Here is a 15,782-nt window from a genome sequence, read left to right on the forward strand (position 1 = left end):
CTTCATTATTAACATGGGCTTTCTAGCAGTTGCAAGCACAAAAATTCTGGTTATTGGTCATATAACACGCACCATTCAAAATTCGCACTTCTCCGCGGAACGCACAATTTTTTTGTGTGGGCTACAGGTTGCTCACCCCTGTATTAGATCAGTTTATGTTAATAAGTTCGATATGTGAGCAAATATTAGGTGATATTTTTATAGGAGATAGATTTTGTGACACACTGAATTGTTTCATTGTGTTCTAAGGTGTCATGGCGCATATTTTTGAAAGCACTAGTCAAATGTTACTATCATAATTAGTAAGGACAGTAATGGAATTGACAATTCTTTAATTCGTTTTTGACAAAATTCACATTAAAGTTGCAGACTAATTAAATTGGGTTTGAACTAAGTTCTCTTTTAAACTAATTTGTATTGATTTCTAGTTAGCGTGAGATTTTTCTGTTGTACCAGTCATATTGTAATATGTTTGATGCATGAAGCTTGATGTTCTTTGTTAGCCTGCCTTATATATGGCCACCCACAAATTGTAATAATGTTTGTCAGTTGAAGATAAATATTTTATATTTTTTCAAGAGTATTTAATTTTGGAATAGTTTTATATTTTTCTAACGTTAAAAATTTTCATTACCAAAATTCATTCACCAAAATTTTTTTTATTTGTTTTGTAGTTTGTTGGTGGCTAAAAATAATATTATTAAATTTTTCAAATGGTGGTGTAAACCTCACAATGGGAGGGTGCGTAGACAGCTTTCTGAGGAGGCGAGAAGCTATTTAAAAATACAATTATGTGTTAGATTCGATCTAGCCCATCTCATTTTAGATATTTCTTTACTGTCTGAATTTCTTTGTTATGTACACATATTTTGAATGTGTTTTTTTGAATAAAACGTAATTTCACCTTACTATCTGTTATTTGTAGCTTATTATTAGCTGGTTGTTTTTGAGGTGGTGTGTGAGACTCGGCGAATTCTAAAAAGGACTTAAAAAGTTTGAGAACCGCTGGTATAACACATTGTGCCATACTAATTTTCCGACATTGCCTCCTTCAGTTTATATTACCATTGCAAATTTGTTTTAATCTTCAGGAAGACTTCTATGAACGTCCTGTGATACTTGCTGACAGAGATATGGTAGAACAAGATTCAGCAGAAATACTGAAAAATGCTGACAAGGAAGATGTTGCCTTTCTGGTTGTTGGAGATCCTTTTGGGTAGGAAGTATATGCTTGCATTGTTAGCAATAAATGCACTGTTGTGCAGATAGAGTGGGCTAGGTTGTGGTTATTCATGAATGAATGCCACTTCTTGTGAAGCTTGTTTTGCTATTTCACATGTTTCAAGTGTATGAGAGGCTGGCTATTCATATGCCATCTCTTGTCCTAACTCAGTGGCTTCCAACCTTTTTTTCGAGTGACCCGAATTTCTCATAAAATAAAGTTGGTAAAAACTGGCAACCCAAGGATATTCTCAAATACTAAACGTCATATAGTGTTTTTATGGAGTCGAACTACAAGACGATGATTTTTATATACCGATTTATACTATTTATTCTATGAGAAATTGCTTTAAAGTCAGAACATGCTTGTTTTCCATCAATGAGTTTTTTGAAATCGTGGCGTGGCTTTCCCTAATTAGGCATAATAGATAAATTTTTATGCTTTGATATTCCTCACGTATAACTTACAATTACCATTAAGCAACACTCCAATAAAATAAAATTTTCAGGCGGCCCAGTTTTGGGCCGCGACCAATAGGTTGAGACACACTGTCTTAATTAACTACAAATCTCAACTCTCTATTTTGAATGGTAACAGTTGTTAAGATGATTTCTATGCCATGACTTTATCTTGTTTATTTTTTATACTTCGTTTATTCATGCTTTCCGCTCCAAATAAGGCCCTGCACAAGAATCCACTGATATGTAAGGAGATAATATTCTTAAAGAATCAGTATCTTTCCAAGTTCAGCTTTGCTGACCCAGTTTAATATTACCATATTATTTCCACTCTGTGAAGTTCACAGATTTTTTTGTGTTTCCTTTTCGACCCAACAGCTTCAAGACTTTTGTCTGAGATATCAAACCACAGACAGGTGTCGCCAAAATCAGATGAATCATCTATTTTGAAAATTTTCCAAAAAAATGTATTTTTGGTAATATTGGATATATTTCAAAGTAGACATGTTCAATGAAAAAATTTACATTAATCATTTTATATAGATGGGAATATGATAGTACAGTGCAGGGAAAAGGTGCATCTTTTATTTGTTTTCCTATTTTCTACTGTTATCAGAAGTTAATGAAACCCTATCTTTATTTGAAAGATTGCTGATGCCAATAACTTAAACTGACATATTTTGGTATTAATAAATTCTGATTTATTCCTAAAATTAATATTTTCTGTATAGAATATAAGTAATTTTGAATGTAATCTAATATTCAATTCATTTTAGATATCATAGTCTCCAGCTCTAACTAATTTTCAACCATTGTCAGGCTATGTTTTACGTTTCCAATTGCCGCAGTCACATATTGATATTGTCGTCACTTGTCATAATGATGGTATTACGAAATTTTGTTGGTTAGATAATACAGACATTATGATTTAACAAAGTCACATCATGCAATGACTGTTTAGAAAAGGAAAAGCAATTTGCATGAGTTTAATAGTTTTAAAATTTTTGTAGTGGACAAATAAATGGACAATAGAAATTATCATTTCAAGCTATTTAATTAAACAGATCAACTAAAAAAGTCTTTGTTTAATTTCTGAGAATTAGAGAAAATAGAGAAGTCAAATAGTCAAAATAGAGAATCATTCAAATCATATTTTATATCAACTTTTCCACTATTCAAAATTCGGATTCATTAATAAATATACATCGACTTCTGTTCTATGTGTTCTTTGCTGAACACGGCTCAATATACAATATAATCGGCGCTCCCGAAGTATATGAACCAAGTTGGCGGACTCCGGTACATAGTATATTATGCACCAGGTTGGGGGTAGGCCATAATTTCAGGTACAAATACTACGAGAGTCACCTGGCTAGTCCTCGAACTGATAAAAAAATTTATGGCCTAACCCAAACCTGGTACATATACTACGTTCCGGAGTACCGCATATTCGATGTTTCATACTCAAAAATATTACTTCAGAATGTATTTGTAGATTATTTGGTATTAGTCATTCATCATTGTTGAATTTTTTCAGCTCGATTTTTTGTTTCAGTTATCAATTTGTACGTCAGTTGTTCACTTCTTTTTCAGAGAACAATTGCTTAAAATACATCTATAATGACGTCAATTATATTTCATAAATAAATCTACAACAATAGTATCCTGTGTACTATTTTGATTAATGATACTGCTTTGTACATTGATCAATATTCCCAATTCTTCAGTGATGAACTTCTAAATATGGACCATATATAAACCATTCTAATCATGTATGGTATGACAAATTTGTAATTACAAAATCCTCCCAATGTTTTCTAACGCAGACATGACGTATGATATCATCAGGAAATGATTTGTCGCTGATCTTAAATGCAGACGATTAAACGCGTTATTATAAATATTTTAGTACCTTGCGTTGGCCCTGTAACCAGCACCGATATAGATTTAATTATCGCGAAACCGTATGGTTTATTTATAAAAGCCCATTTCACATCCCTTATTGTAATAAAAGATCTGTGAATTTTCTTTTCTACGGCGAAAATTTGAAGTTTATATTGTCAGTATAAGAGAGCTTGTTGACTTTGATAATAGGTAGGCCTAAATAATTCCAATTCTGTTTTGTGATTTAAAAGGAGTTTTCATTAACAGTGTTGACACATTCCAAAGTTTCTCAGTCAATAAATACATTTAATTAATGAGAAATGTTTAATTTGGAAAAATATTTGCCTCGAGCATACAAATATTTATTAAGATTGTGGTTGCTTTTATAAACACTATTATAAAAATACAGCTCCGTATATTTTTGTAGTCTAGTTTCATCAAACATCGTGCAAATTGAAAAATTGTATTCAAAATGCAATTGGAATAAGTCCATAGATTGTCTAACCACTGATCTACTCACTCTCTGTCATGGCATATTATGATAATTTAGTTTTATTGGAATGATAGTGATATTTTTTTTAATTTGACAATCTTAGGATGTTGAAAGAAATTAATCTTCGAAATAAATTAAAAAAAGATTTATTAGTTTCCGTTGTTGCCTGTTATGAATGCAATGCTATTTCAGCCTTTGGCATAATAAAATATATTTTTCAGGTCGAGTTAATTTTTTTCCAACCAATAAAAAATCAAATATATACAATATTTGAGAAAAATATAATCACACAGTTACACTGGGGCTGGTTATTGAGTGGAGACCCCCCCAGGTTCATAAATTTGATTGAAAATAATTTATTTACGGAAATACTGTAATTTCTGCTAGTTTTGCAAAATTATCTAACTAACACCTCTTACTAGAAATAATAATTGTTAGAGATTGCATTAATAATTGAAGTACTATCAGACATGACATCACATGTATGAATTTCCACTTGAATTAATATTTTGATTTGAGCTCCATTGTGTACTTTTCCATTTCTTTGTTAGTTTTTGTATTTAAATAATTGACAATGATTTATTATTCCAACTGCAAACAAGGAGGTAGATTGTTGTTGATTCATCATCTTGTTGAGTTCAGAGTTTCAAGTGTTTTGAAATATTGCACTCGATGACCTGATGGTTGTAAACAGATTCAAACTCAACACAATGGTAGGATATAGACAACCTATCTAACAAGGACAGGAAGCCTTTTTCACTGAACGGTTCACACTTTTCATTTTTATTATGAAAAGAAGAATCCAACTCCAACACTGAACTGAACTACAAACATATAACATTACAAGGTTACTCCATGTTACTGTTTTTCAAGCTTGGTTTGTTAAATTTTTGCAAAATATTTTGATGAATACAAAAATTTTTATTTTGAAAAACCTTATATAAGCTGCTTCTGATTTATGGATTCCTGGAAGAAAATCTCTGTCCGAAACAGATTGCAAATCTGTAGAAATTAGGTACTAGAATAAATGACCAAATTGCATTGTTAATACCTTTGTTACATCATAATTATTGCCAGTATTTGCATATACTGGAACTACTAGAGTAGTTTACCTATGTCAGATTAAATTATCGCAGTCTTTTTTACAAATTTTATCATCAAAATTTTTGTTTTCACAATACTTCCTGGCCGTTTGAAGATTAACAGATTACTTGTGATCTGCAAGTCAGTGATTTTTTTATCATGCCTGGGGATAGCATGATAATAGAAACATGAGTAATTTGTTCTGTCATGGTTATTGTTAAATTTTCCGACATTCAGGCTGGACATGCGGTGCTGAAATTATTTAGAATGTATTTTATGTATGCATGATTTATTAAACAAAAAACCTTAGGGACTACTATTTATTTACATTAGCAAATTGGTCCTTTTATATTGATCTAACATAGGTGGTTCTAGTGGTTTTAGTGCCACGTATTTATGGGTTTCCGTTTCAATAATTGATAAGATTTTACTAAGGCCTTCGTTAAAATTTTATAAATGTTTTTTGAGATCACTCATATATACAAGTATGTGAAATGAAGGGTCAAATGTAAAATGAATATATTATGATATGAAAATATTTTGACTGTAAAATTGAACTAAACATTATTGAAATTCAGTGGTTTACATTTTATTAGAGTATTGAAAGATTCAGATAATTTATTTTTATCATGCAAGAATCAATGAAGACACAACACTAAAGTGTATAACGGAATTATATGTAAATTGAAATAAACACATAGGAAATAACGTCAGAGATTCATTGCAATCGATAAGGGGTCGCGAAGGACTGTAACAGTCATCGAGTCAGCGACACCTGTTGGCTGATTAATTCGGAGGGAAAGGACCAAAATTTAATAATTCAAAAGTATCACGAAATGAAAATCACAAAAAAAAAATTCACTGGAGTAAGAAATGACGCAGCAGCCAATGGAATTTTGACATTGTGTCAACAATGGCTAAGCTTTTATTGCTCTCTATATATATTGTATGGATACTTGGAGATTTTTTTTAACATAATGTCTGACATATCATTTTTAACACGAACATCAACTTCAAAGGCAGGCTTATTGCATATGTGATTGGTAGATGAATGTGATGTTACCATATATTGCTATTTCGTAGATTGTCTCTGACTTGCAAGTCACCCGTTCACCCTTCAGCTTCAACGCCCACGTGAATGAAGATGCGTTAAAAATCTCTATATGTTTTTATTCGTAAATTTACACAACACACAGAATACAAATCTTAAAACATTTATCCAGACTAGCTTAGAATGGTTTACATCGTCTTCTCCTTTTTTATCGAAAGATATCGGAGTCGTATTTATACATCCATCATAAATCTTATTAAATACTGTAAACGTGAGCTCGTGATTCACGTTATAAACAGAAATTCCTATTATCTCAACAAGGGTAATTATGTACATCGTACGGATGGGAACTTAGATATAATTATTTCAATCAGTGCCAAAGGTCTTGAGAATATAGATTTTAATTTGATAATGACTGGGTGGAACATGTTATGTTCTTAAAACTGGTGTAATTTGATTCCTACGAAAGTCTTTGTTCGAATTTTGGGAAAAATTAACTTTGTCATGATGATTTCAACATGAAATGGGGTACATTTGGGGGTTAGTTGCTATATTATCTCCCCATCTTACTAACTGGAAGTTTAAAGCATTGGCAACTCTAATAAATTGAAAATATATAGAAAAATACAATACACAATGCTAAAATTAATGATATAGGTCAAAAAAAATATTTACATGTATATGATCTACAATGAGACACGACATTGAAATAAAGAAGAGTTTATAGAAAGAGTAAAGATTGTAAAGTAGAATTACAGAAGGATGGCGTATTTTTATTTGAAAAATTTTGGTTTGGACGGTTTAAACATATTTTCAATTTAATGTATTTCGCTAAGTTAAAATACTTATACTCGCTTTATCGCATTGTTACGATTTTGTAGACCTAGTTGGTCAATATATGCTTGTCCCGTGTCGGGAAGAAAAAACGCGTTGCGACCTAGTTGGTCAATATATGCTTGTCCCATGTCGGGAAGAAAAAACGCGTTGCGACCTAGTTGGTCTATATATTTGTCCCGTGTCGGGATGAAAAAACGCATTTTTAAGTTTATGCCATCTCAGGGCTTTTTTGAAAAAATAACGCTTTTGGATACAATTTTTGTTTAACGAGCTTATTATTTCACCGTTCTATATGACGGCTTTGTAAATAATTAAAAGTATGACTCGCTCGAATCTACTTTTAGAGAGCATTTCAATTCTAACGAAATCTATTTAATCGAAAAGAAATTCTAACCACAAATGTTCAATAATATAAATCTCTTGAAAGGTATTTGAAATTAGAATATTTAAAGTTTTACCAATAATTAATTTATAAAAATTGAAAGCCGAATGAAACGCCATGTATATACGAGAAGAAAAAGAAGTACTTTACCTTAGTATTAGTGGAAGAATGAAAAATGTCTGTCTCAATGAGAAGAAAAACCTGCAAATCATGAAACAAATTGTAGAATGACATGCTCCTGATCTGTATATCCATTAGGTACGCGCGACAATTCCTCTCTCTATTATTCGGAATAGAGCGCGTAATTTACCGTAAAACAGTCCATATAGTTCATTGTTTTCAACAGTTCGTTTTTTGCTTAGGTTTTTCACCTCGAACATATATCATGTTCTAATAGAGTTCATTTCGATTGTTCGACAACACAGTCCTTATTCGTAATTTTAACGTTTCCAGAGTCCGTTACCATAGTTCAACAGTTTTCAATTGAGATTATTGTCTTTTCATAATGTTTTTGATTATTTCGGCTTGTCAGCAATTTGATACTTCACTCGTTGTTCCAGGCAATTTGAATCTCCCCGACGTTCGTAAGTTCGCACGTTTTGTAGAGACGGTTTCTCGGCACTTATTGAAAGCTTTCGCTTGGTCAGTTTTTTGGTTGATTCCGTCCAATTGTTGCTTGTCCTGGTTGTTGTCCGTTGATCTGATCCGTTTCAGAAGGTTAAGTCAAGTCGGTTTTGTCACCATTTATAGCATATATTTATTGCATAAATGATTGTTAACACACAGAATATAAATCTTAAAACATTTATCCAGACTAGCTTAGAATGGTTTACATCGTCTTCTCCTTTTTTATCGAAAGATATCGGAGTCGTATTTATACATCCATCATAAATCTTATTAAATACTGTAAACGTGAGCTCGTGATTCACGTTATAAACAGAAATTCCTATTATCTCAACAAGGGTAATTATGTACATCGTACGGATGGGAACTTAGATATAATTATTTCAATCAGTGCCAAAGGTCTTGAGAATATAGATTTTAATTTGATAATGACTGGGTGGAACATGTTATGTTCTTAAAACTGGTGTAATTTGATTCCTACGAAAGTCTTTGTTCGAATTTTGGGAAAAATTAACTTTGTCATGATGATTTCAACATGAAATGGGGTACATTTGGGGGTTAGTTGCTATAGGCTTACTTACTTACTTAGACAGAAGTGTTTTAAAATTTCAAAAATAGGCAATGAAGTGAACCATGTTAAACCGTTTTTATCACGTTTTCTTGAGTGCCAAGAGTCTTACCCTAAAAAACAATATTTTATGCAATAGTGAGGTGTGTAGCATTCTACAGTGACCGGGTTTCCTAGACACAGATAATTAGTCTCTAACAAATTCGAGGTCTCGCAGTGTAGTCACAGTTGTTCTGCCAAGCATGTTCCCAGTACTTGGCAATTGGCACCTCCGAGCCGTAACAATAACATATAACAAGAGAGCTGTGCTCAAATATATGGACACGTTAACCTGAGCGAAGCAGTATTTACCTTTGACGCCACCGGTACCCACAAAAAATTCCGAGTTTCGCGTAGAAATAATTTACAGAATCAAATCGGACAGCCAGTGTTCCCATGGATAAAATAATACAGCGAAATTTTAGACGAAATATCAGATTTCATGCGAAATTTAGAAATAAATAAAAGTAATAGCCTTCTGGAGAAAAATTTTATCTTTAACCACTGAAAATATCAAAGCAATTGGTCCAGTATTCGAAGAGAAAAGCAATTTTTTAAAAATGGAGACTGAGACAAATAACAATAACAACAAAATTTTGAAACGATCGTTATGTCCACTAAACGTGTCCAATAAGATTCATTTAGTAAAAGATATATTATAGTAACACCAAATTTTCTATTTCACAGGGCGACGACACACAGTGACTTGGTATTAAGAGCAAAAGAAAATAACATTGATTTCAAAGTAATACATAATGCTTCAATTATGAATGCTGTTGGCTGCTGTGGCCTTCAGGTAAGCACAAACATGCTAATTCCTTCACAAAGGCTCCATCTGTGTGCTATATCTTTGTTGTCATTATCATTTTTATGTTGTATTCTGCCTAACTATGATCAGTAGGGCTGGGAATGGTTAACCGGTTAATCGGTTGACCGATTTTAGATGGTTAATGGTTAAGATTTATTTAAACCGTTAAATGACATCTCGGGTACAATCATCTTTATAATGTACATTCCTCCAAAAATGATTACGTCATCACAAATTTATCATCTGTGGCGTTTATTAAAAAACTGCAACTGTATTGGGAACCCAATAAATGTGAAAAGTAATTGAAGTACCAAGATTGTTGATTTTGAAAATTTGGCAATGATATATTCAGAATCAGCTTCGGTTGAATATATTGTTCACGATTTTATTGCAAAATCGTATTCTCAATGTCATCAAACAAGTGCGTAGTTGATGCTGTTTTTCTTTTTGATATCTCAAAGTAGAATTTGCACATCGGACACTAAGAATTTGTCACATGAATGACATTTAATAACGGAATCGGTTTTAACTAAAATACTACCATATGTTGGCACCACGCTGCATATCTCTTGCAGCAGAGCGATCATGAAACTATCTCGAGTCGTTATTAATTCTGAGCGATACCAGGATAAGATCAAGCAATATGGCTTTGTAACCATTGTGACGTATGAAAATTATAAATTATTACATGAAACTTCACGCCACGGTTAACCGGTTAATCTTACCCGGTTAACGGTTAAAGTGTTTTCCCTGAAATTCCCAGCCCTAATGATCAGCGATGATATTCTATGGTCACGATATTGCATGCTCACTGCTAGCCCTTTTATTGCATAGGCTATATCCCAAAAGTTGTTTGTCATATACTTGATAGATTTTTTTTTATACCATGTTTCTACCCTGAACAAAGCTGTGGACAAGCAGCCACTGATGCTTTAGTAGCGACTATTTTTTAGTTGGGCCGGGATCTTTCCAGTTTGACATTGCCTGCACTTTTCACCACAACCAGATTCAGATGATTGCTATGGGTCCTAAATCTGTGATGCCAATATAGTTAAGTGCAGGACTCTAAATCAATATATTTTTCATTTGTATTTTTATTCCGGAGAAATTGGAAAAAATTTTATGCTTGAGATTGAGTTGAGATTTATTCTTAGATTTAATCTTTTGCGAAATATGAAACATCAACTCGCATCAGATTTATTGATTTTACAGTTATACAACTTTGGTGAGACAGTTTCAATCGTATTCTGGACAGACAACTGGAAACCAGATAGTTTCTGCGATAAAATAAATGCAAATTTGAAACGAGGACTTCATACACTTTGTTTACTTGACATCAAAATGAAGGAACAAACCATAGAAAATTTAATGAGGTAGGCTATTATAAAATTGTTTTATACGCCATATCACCATTTGATGGACTTCTGAATTTAACAGTGAATTTTTTTGCTCAACATTTTAAATTTGGGGATTATATGGTCATGGACAGAGGTTAAAAAATAGTTTCAAACTAGAATGTTCTTTTATTAAGAGATGTGTGCAATTATTTTTCATAATTTACCTGAATTCTAAAGATAATGTCTCAACATATTGTAAGTAGTAGAAATTGGTTGTTTTTGATCAAGCATTTCTTTTATTTTTCTGGAATAAACTCGACAGTTGGCTCACCAATCTATATGCTAGGATTACTTTCGCCATGGTGCGTTTGGGAATGTGGCTATAATGCATGCCATTGTATTGAATTGAGACAAAGGTAGAGTGCTTGTAAAATATGAAAGTAATACAAGAAACAAGCCATTTTAGGCTATTTTAACTTGGTGGCTAGAAGTCTTGCTTTGAAGAAACTTGTGATGTCTTACCGAGTTTAGGAACTTATTTTCGGGAGTTGCAGGCTTATTACCGGTACTCAAATTATTACTTCTATGCGGCAAGGAATGGCCTGATTGTTAGCTATTTTCTTAGTCATCTTTCTCCTACGAATCTGAAATCTTAGCAGATGGTTAAATAAAACTCACATAGGATTACTCAAATGCATCTGGCTAACATAAGTCACTTCACCTCAGGCTACCCTTTCTACCTTGTCAAAAAATATCAATATTTTTTAGTCTTGTCAAAAAAATATATATATTTTTTTGTAGTTTTTGCTATATTACCATTCTTTGCAAACAATTCTTTTGCTTAGCTAAGTATCATGGATTTTCAAGTATATTTACAAGCATGCAATATAATAGTTGTGATATAACATTCAAAAAGTTTGTCTTAGCAAAACATATTATTTCTTGTATAATATGATTTCATATTAATCGTAAATTAGAGTGTCGTCAATAAACAAATTATTCATGTGGCAAACTTTTATTCTCCTACCAGTTCCATTTCAGTATGAAATGCTCATCAATATTCTGTATTTCAGGGGTCGAAAAGTTTATGAGCCACCAAGATTTATGACAGTATCAGTCGCATGTCAACAATTATCAGAAGTTTCGAAGAACAGAACTGATTGTGGTATGTGTGCTTTTATGTTTTTTATTTTTATCCTGAAACATACTACTCCATGGGGACCTGATTGAGCTTACTTTGTACAGATTAAATGAGTGGTTTTAATTGTGATAATAGCAATCCTGGAGCATCATTATTTTGACAATGTGGATTGGTTAGCCATGGTTGTTACTTGTTAGTGCTAAAGATAAAATTTATATACTATATATCATATATCGTGTGCGACATCCCCTAATATTCAACACGCTTAATCTTTCATCATGATGACTTGAGGTCACTCACTCACTGGAAGGTATTTCCAACTACCTTAGCTACAGACGTTTTGAGTGTCTCTCTTTTTCATGTGTGAACCAACAAAAAAATTACCTCAAATTAAAAAAATAAGACTTTCATGTAAAATTATTGATTAATTATGAAGTGAAGTTTCTGTTGAGATGTGGTTCACATTTCTCAAGTATATACTATGCAAAATCATTACCCAGCTGTATGGAAAGAATATTGATCCCAACTACTCTTATTATAGTATGTTATCAAACAATTTTAAGTCCTAAAATATTTTGATTCATAGATTGCCTACTTATATTAACTTTAGGGTACTCCCGTGTGTGTGTACCAGCGCCAACTTAAGTACAGACTTCCAAGACTTTTATCATATTTATGATTGTTCAAAAAAAAAACTCACACTGTAACGAACGATATTTTTTTTTTCAGAATTCTCACCTAGTACAATGTGTGTTGGTTTATCGAAAGTAGGATCAGACAATCAGAGAATTGTTGCTGCATCTTTAGAAGAACTTTGTAAATATGAACAAATGGGAGATCCATTACATTCCCTAGTCATAGTAGGAAAAGTGCATCCCTTGGAAGAGGAATTTTTAAAACAATTTTATTTAACAAATTTTGATAATAAAGCGCACTTTTCCTAATTATTGAGTTGTTATCATATTTTGGGAACTTAGCTTAGTGTGAGCTATAGGACATATAGCTGTGTTGCCATAAATCTTGCGAGGAAAAGTCTCATAAAGTGGGATTGTATTTGTAATATAAATCATAAAATTTTGAACACAAAAGTATTATTTTTTCTTTCCTTTCGCACTTCCTTTTGGCGATTTCTTGCCTTTAGGAGATGCAGGTCCTTGTTCTAAATTTAATATTTTTTCACTGATCAATTTGTCAGTATCCTCTAGTTGCTTTTCGACATTCTTCTGCATCTGCTTGAGTTGTTCAGAAACAGCTTTTCGCACCACAATTTCTAACTCTGTTGGCTCTTCCTTCGTAGCTTCTGGTGTCTTAGGAATTGGACTTTCTGGTTTTACACTGCGAGGTGACTGAGGCTCTGAAACTGCACCTGCTGAGGATGGACCTCTGTCAGTTTCGGTTTCATCATCAATATCGATAGGTTCTGGTGAAGGAGCTCGTCCTTCATAATTTATCGATAAATCGAGTCGTACTTTAGGAGTGAAAGCGTATTTATAAAGTTTATAGTGGCGAAAGAAAGTATTGATCACGTGGGCTGTGATTTCTTCAAGTTGTTGTGCGTTAAAAAGCTCGACACTCCACGGTGGCCGATGTACGGAGTGTAGTAACATCATTTCCCTGAAGAACTGAAAACATTCTTGCATGTTGCCAAAAGGTGTTGAAGTGCAAACTTCATGAGTTTGCTTCACGATTGAAAATAAAGCTGATGTTTGGTCTTTTTTGTACTTGTGTGTTTTTGCAAATCGTAATGTATGAAGGAATAAATCTAACAGTATTTCACTTCTTGGCGATTCTTCAAGTTTTAAAGTTGTTTTAAGCAATTGTTTCTTTCTGTTTGTGCTTTCTTCCTCCATGATTTGGTCCATATCATGAACTGATAAATCCGCCCAAACACACATCTTTGGTTTTTTGTTGCCTGGTGTATTTAGTACAGGTGACATTTTTGCGCTATGGTGTTTTTACATAAAATCTGCAGTTACATGAATTGAAAAGAAAATTTTATAAAGTCAAGAACATGCGAATTTAAAGTTGATGATGTAACATAAGTGGTTAAACTAGTTTTGGGCAAATGAACAGCACAACTGATTTAGAAATATGGTGCGAGTAGTCTGAATGTCCATTAAAAAATTGCGTTTGACAATTTTGTCTTCAACAGCAAATAGCTATTTACAGGAAAGAATATTCCTGTATAAAAAATGTGAAACTCCCGTAAAAGACTCTTAGAAATGATGTAATTGCATATAAAAATAATTCAGTATAGCAGTTTTTGAGGCCATTGTACAGATTATATTTTTATGTCTGTTTATCAAGGTGTAAAAGCTTCAGTTTTGTTGAAGATGGCAATTCAGAGTTTGTGAAATAAACGGCGGCAAACTCTCGAACATTGTTCGGTCTTCGTAGGAGTAATTCCCTCAAAAAAGTTGTCATTAAAATCCCAACTTCTGGGTGTTTTCTCAGATATTCCTCATTTTCCATTCTAGTTTTTATTTTGTACATATTTAATGATGCTTGTTGTTCATCAGACAGCGCACCTAGATCATAATCTTCCATTCCAAATGGTGGTCGTTTAGATGGACGGGCCATGCTTGCAGTTGATAACTCAATAGTATACTATAAATCACTAACTTGAAGTAACAATATAGAAAATTTCAAAATGAGGCGATACTACGGTGTAATTGGGATCAGTGTGCTAACTTAGATTTATACATCATTGTATAGAATAGTGGATAAAAACCTAAAAATATATGTGCCTATGAAAATACAGTGTGATTGTACAATTACAAGTTTATATCGGGTATCGGGACAGTTCGGCAGTGTGGCTCATCGTGCGGAGCGTTAGGAATACACTGTCTCGCACCTGACCTCTTATTACAGTGCGCGGGTTCAATGATTATGTGTGAAAAAATTGCTAGACTCCTCGCTGCTGAAGAGGGGTTCATGTAATTGCTAGTCTGTTAAGTCCTCCTCCATCAAGTCCATGCATCCGGAACAACATCCAGTTATTTATTCTCATACCCAACATATACGTGTAACCAAGTGAGAGGGTGTGGTACCATGTATGTCATGTGATTACGCTGTCTTATCGACTTTCCTAGGGATAACTGGATAAACACTACACTTGACTTCAGATATCTTGAAACAACTCTGAGTGAACTCTACTAAATCCAATATACAAATATAGGTATTTTTAGGATGCATGGGCTTAAATACTCTGTAAGGACCCTCCCACGTATTCCTAACAAAAGTCAATGCTAAAATATTCTTGATATATTCCGCATGTGGACTATACTGCTCTTCTCAACAAGGTTCAGAAGTTAGGTACTATTTCTGTGCTTTCGCAAAACTTGTTAACCCCTGTTAACCAGACTTTTTGATTGCACTACAGCACTAGTATAGTCCTGTGCCACATTTAAAATTAGAGACCAGATTTCTGGTAACATTTTTTTCTAACAATCAATTCACATTCTCTCAGGACAAACAGGGAAAGTTCTGTACTGAGCAACAATACAAAGATCTCCTCCGTGAATATACAGTTGCTATGGCGATAATGCTGCCGCGTGCGGGAATAATAAATCGCCACGTATTAGCCTTTATAAATTAACTAATATTTAATATTTTACAGAGGTTTAAAAAATTATAAATCATCCATAATAATACAAAAAGTTTTAAAATAAAACCCTAATTATGAAATTTAGTGACGTCTTGAACTGGCCAACCGTCAAGTCGCGCAAGAATACGTGTCAGAAAAGAGGTGAAATCATAATGACAGAAATTATCAACAATCACTGAATCATTGTTGTAAACTGCTTGTCTGAGGAAGTCTGATTTTGGTCAGACGAAACGTTACAGAAATATATT

At 33.1% G+C, this 15,782-nt stretch overlaps 3 protein-coding genes across 3 annotated transcripts in view; 1 reads left to right on the plus strand and 2 right to left on the minus strand.

The window, feature by feature from the left end:
• Positions 1-12,874, plus strand: part of LOC120348207 (diphthine methyl ester synthase-like) — a 29,999-nt gene extending 17,125 nt beyond the window's left edge. Inside the window, exons 3-7 of the mRNA XM_039418337.2 lie at positions 1,092-1,216; positions 9,329-9,437; positions 10,662-10,822; positions 11,860-11,951; positions 12,657-12,874. Coding sequence (XP_039274271.2) covers positions 1,092-1,216; positions 9,329-9,437; positions 10,662-10,822; positions 11,860-11,951; positions 12,657-12,871 — 702 coding nt within the window. The 3' untranslated portion in view covers positions 12,872-12,874. The remainder of the gene's footprint in view (positions 1-1,091; positions 1,217-9,328; positions 9,438-10,661; positions 10,823-11,859; positions 11,952-12,656) is intronic.
• Positions 12,875-12,960: 86 nt separating this feature from the next.
• On the minus strand, positions 12,961-13,866 carry LOC120348206 (cilia- and flagella-associated protein 119-like). The gene has a single exon (XM_039418336.2). The coding sequence runs from the start codon at positions 13,862-13,864 to the stop codon at positions 13,019-13,021; it is 846 nt and encodes a 281-aa protein (XP_039274270.2). The 5' UTR covers positions 13,865-13,866; the 3' UTR covers positions 12,961-13,018.
• A 26-nt stretch (positions 13,867-13,892) lies between these two features.
• On the minus strand, positions 13,893-14,569 carry LOC144429888 (RIIa domain-containing protein 1-like). Its single transcript, XM_078118111.1, has one exon. The coding sequence runs from the start codon at positions 14,505-14,507 to the stop codon at positions 14,217-14,219; it is 291 nt and encodes a 96-aa protein (XP_077974237.1). The 5' UTR covers positions 14,508-14,569; the 3' UTR covers positions 13,893-14,216.
• Between the last annotated feature and the right edge of the window lie 1,213 nt (positions 14,570-15,782).

This window comes from Styela clava, chromosome 11 (assembly GCF_964204865.1).
Source record: "Styela clava chromosome 11, kaStyClav1.hap1.2, whole genome shotgun sequence".
NCBI lineage: Eukaryota > Metazoa > Chordata > Ascidiacea > Stolidobranchia > Styelidae > Styela > Styela clava.

Bases quoted from the DNA above. Each gene is read 5' to 3' on its own strand.
- LOC120348206 (XM_039418336.2), bottom strand. From the start codon at position 13,864: ATGTCACCTGTACTAAATACACCAGGCAACAAAAAACCAAAGATGTGT.
- LOC144429888 (XM_078118111.1), bottom strand. From the start codon at position 14,507: ATGGCCCGTCCATCTAAACGACCACCATTTGGAATGGAAGATTATGAT.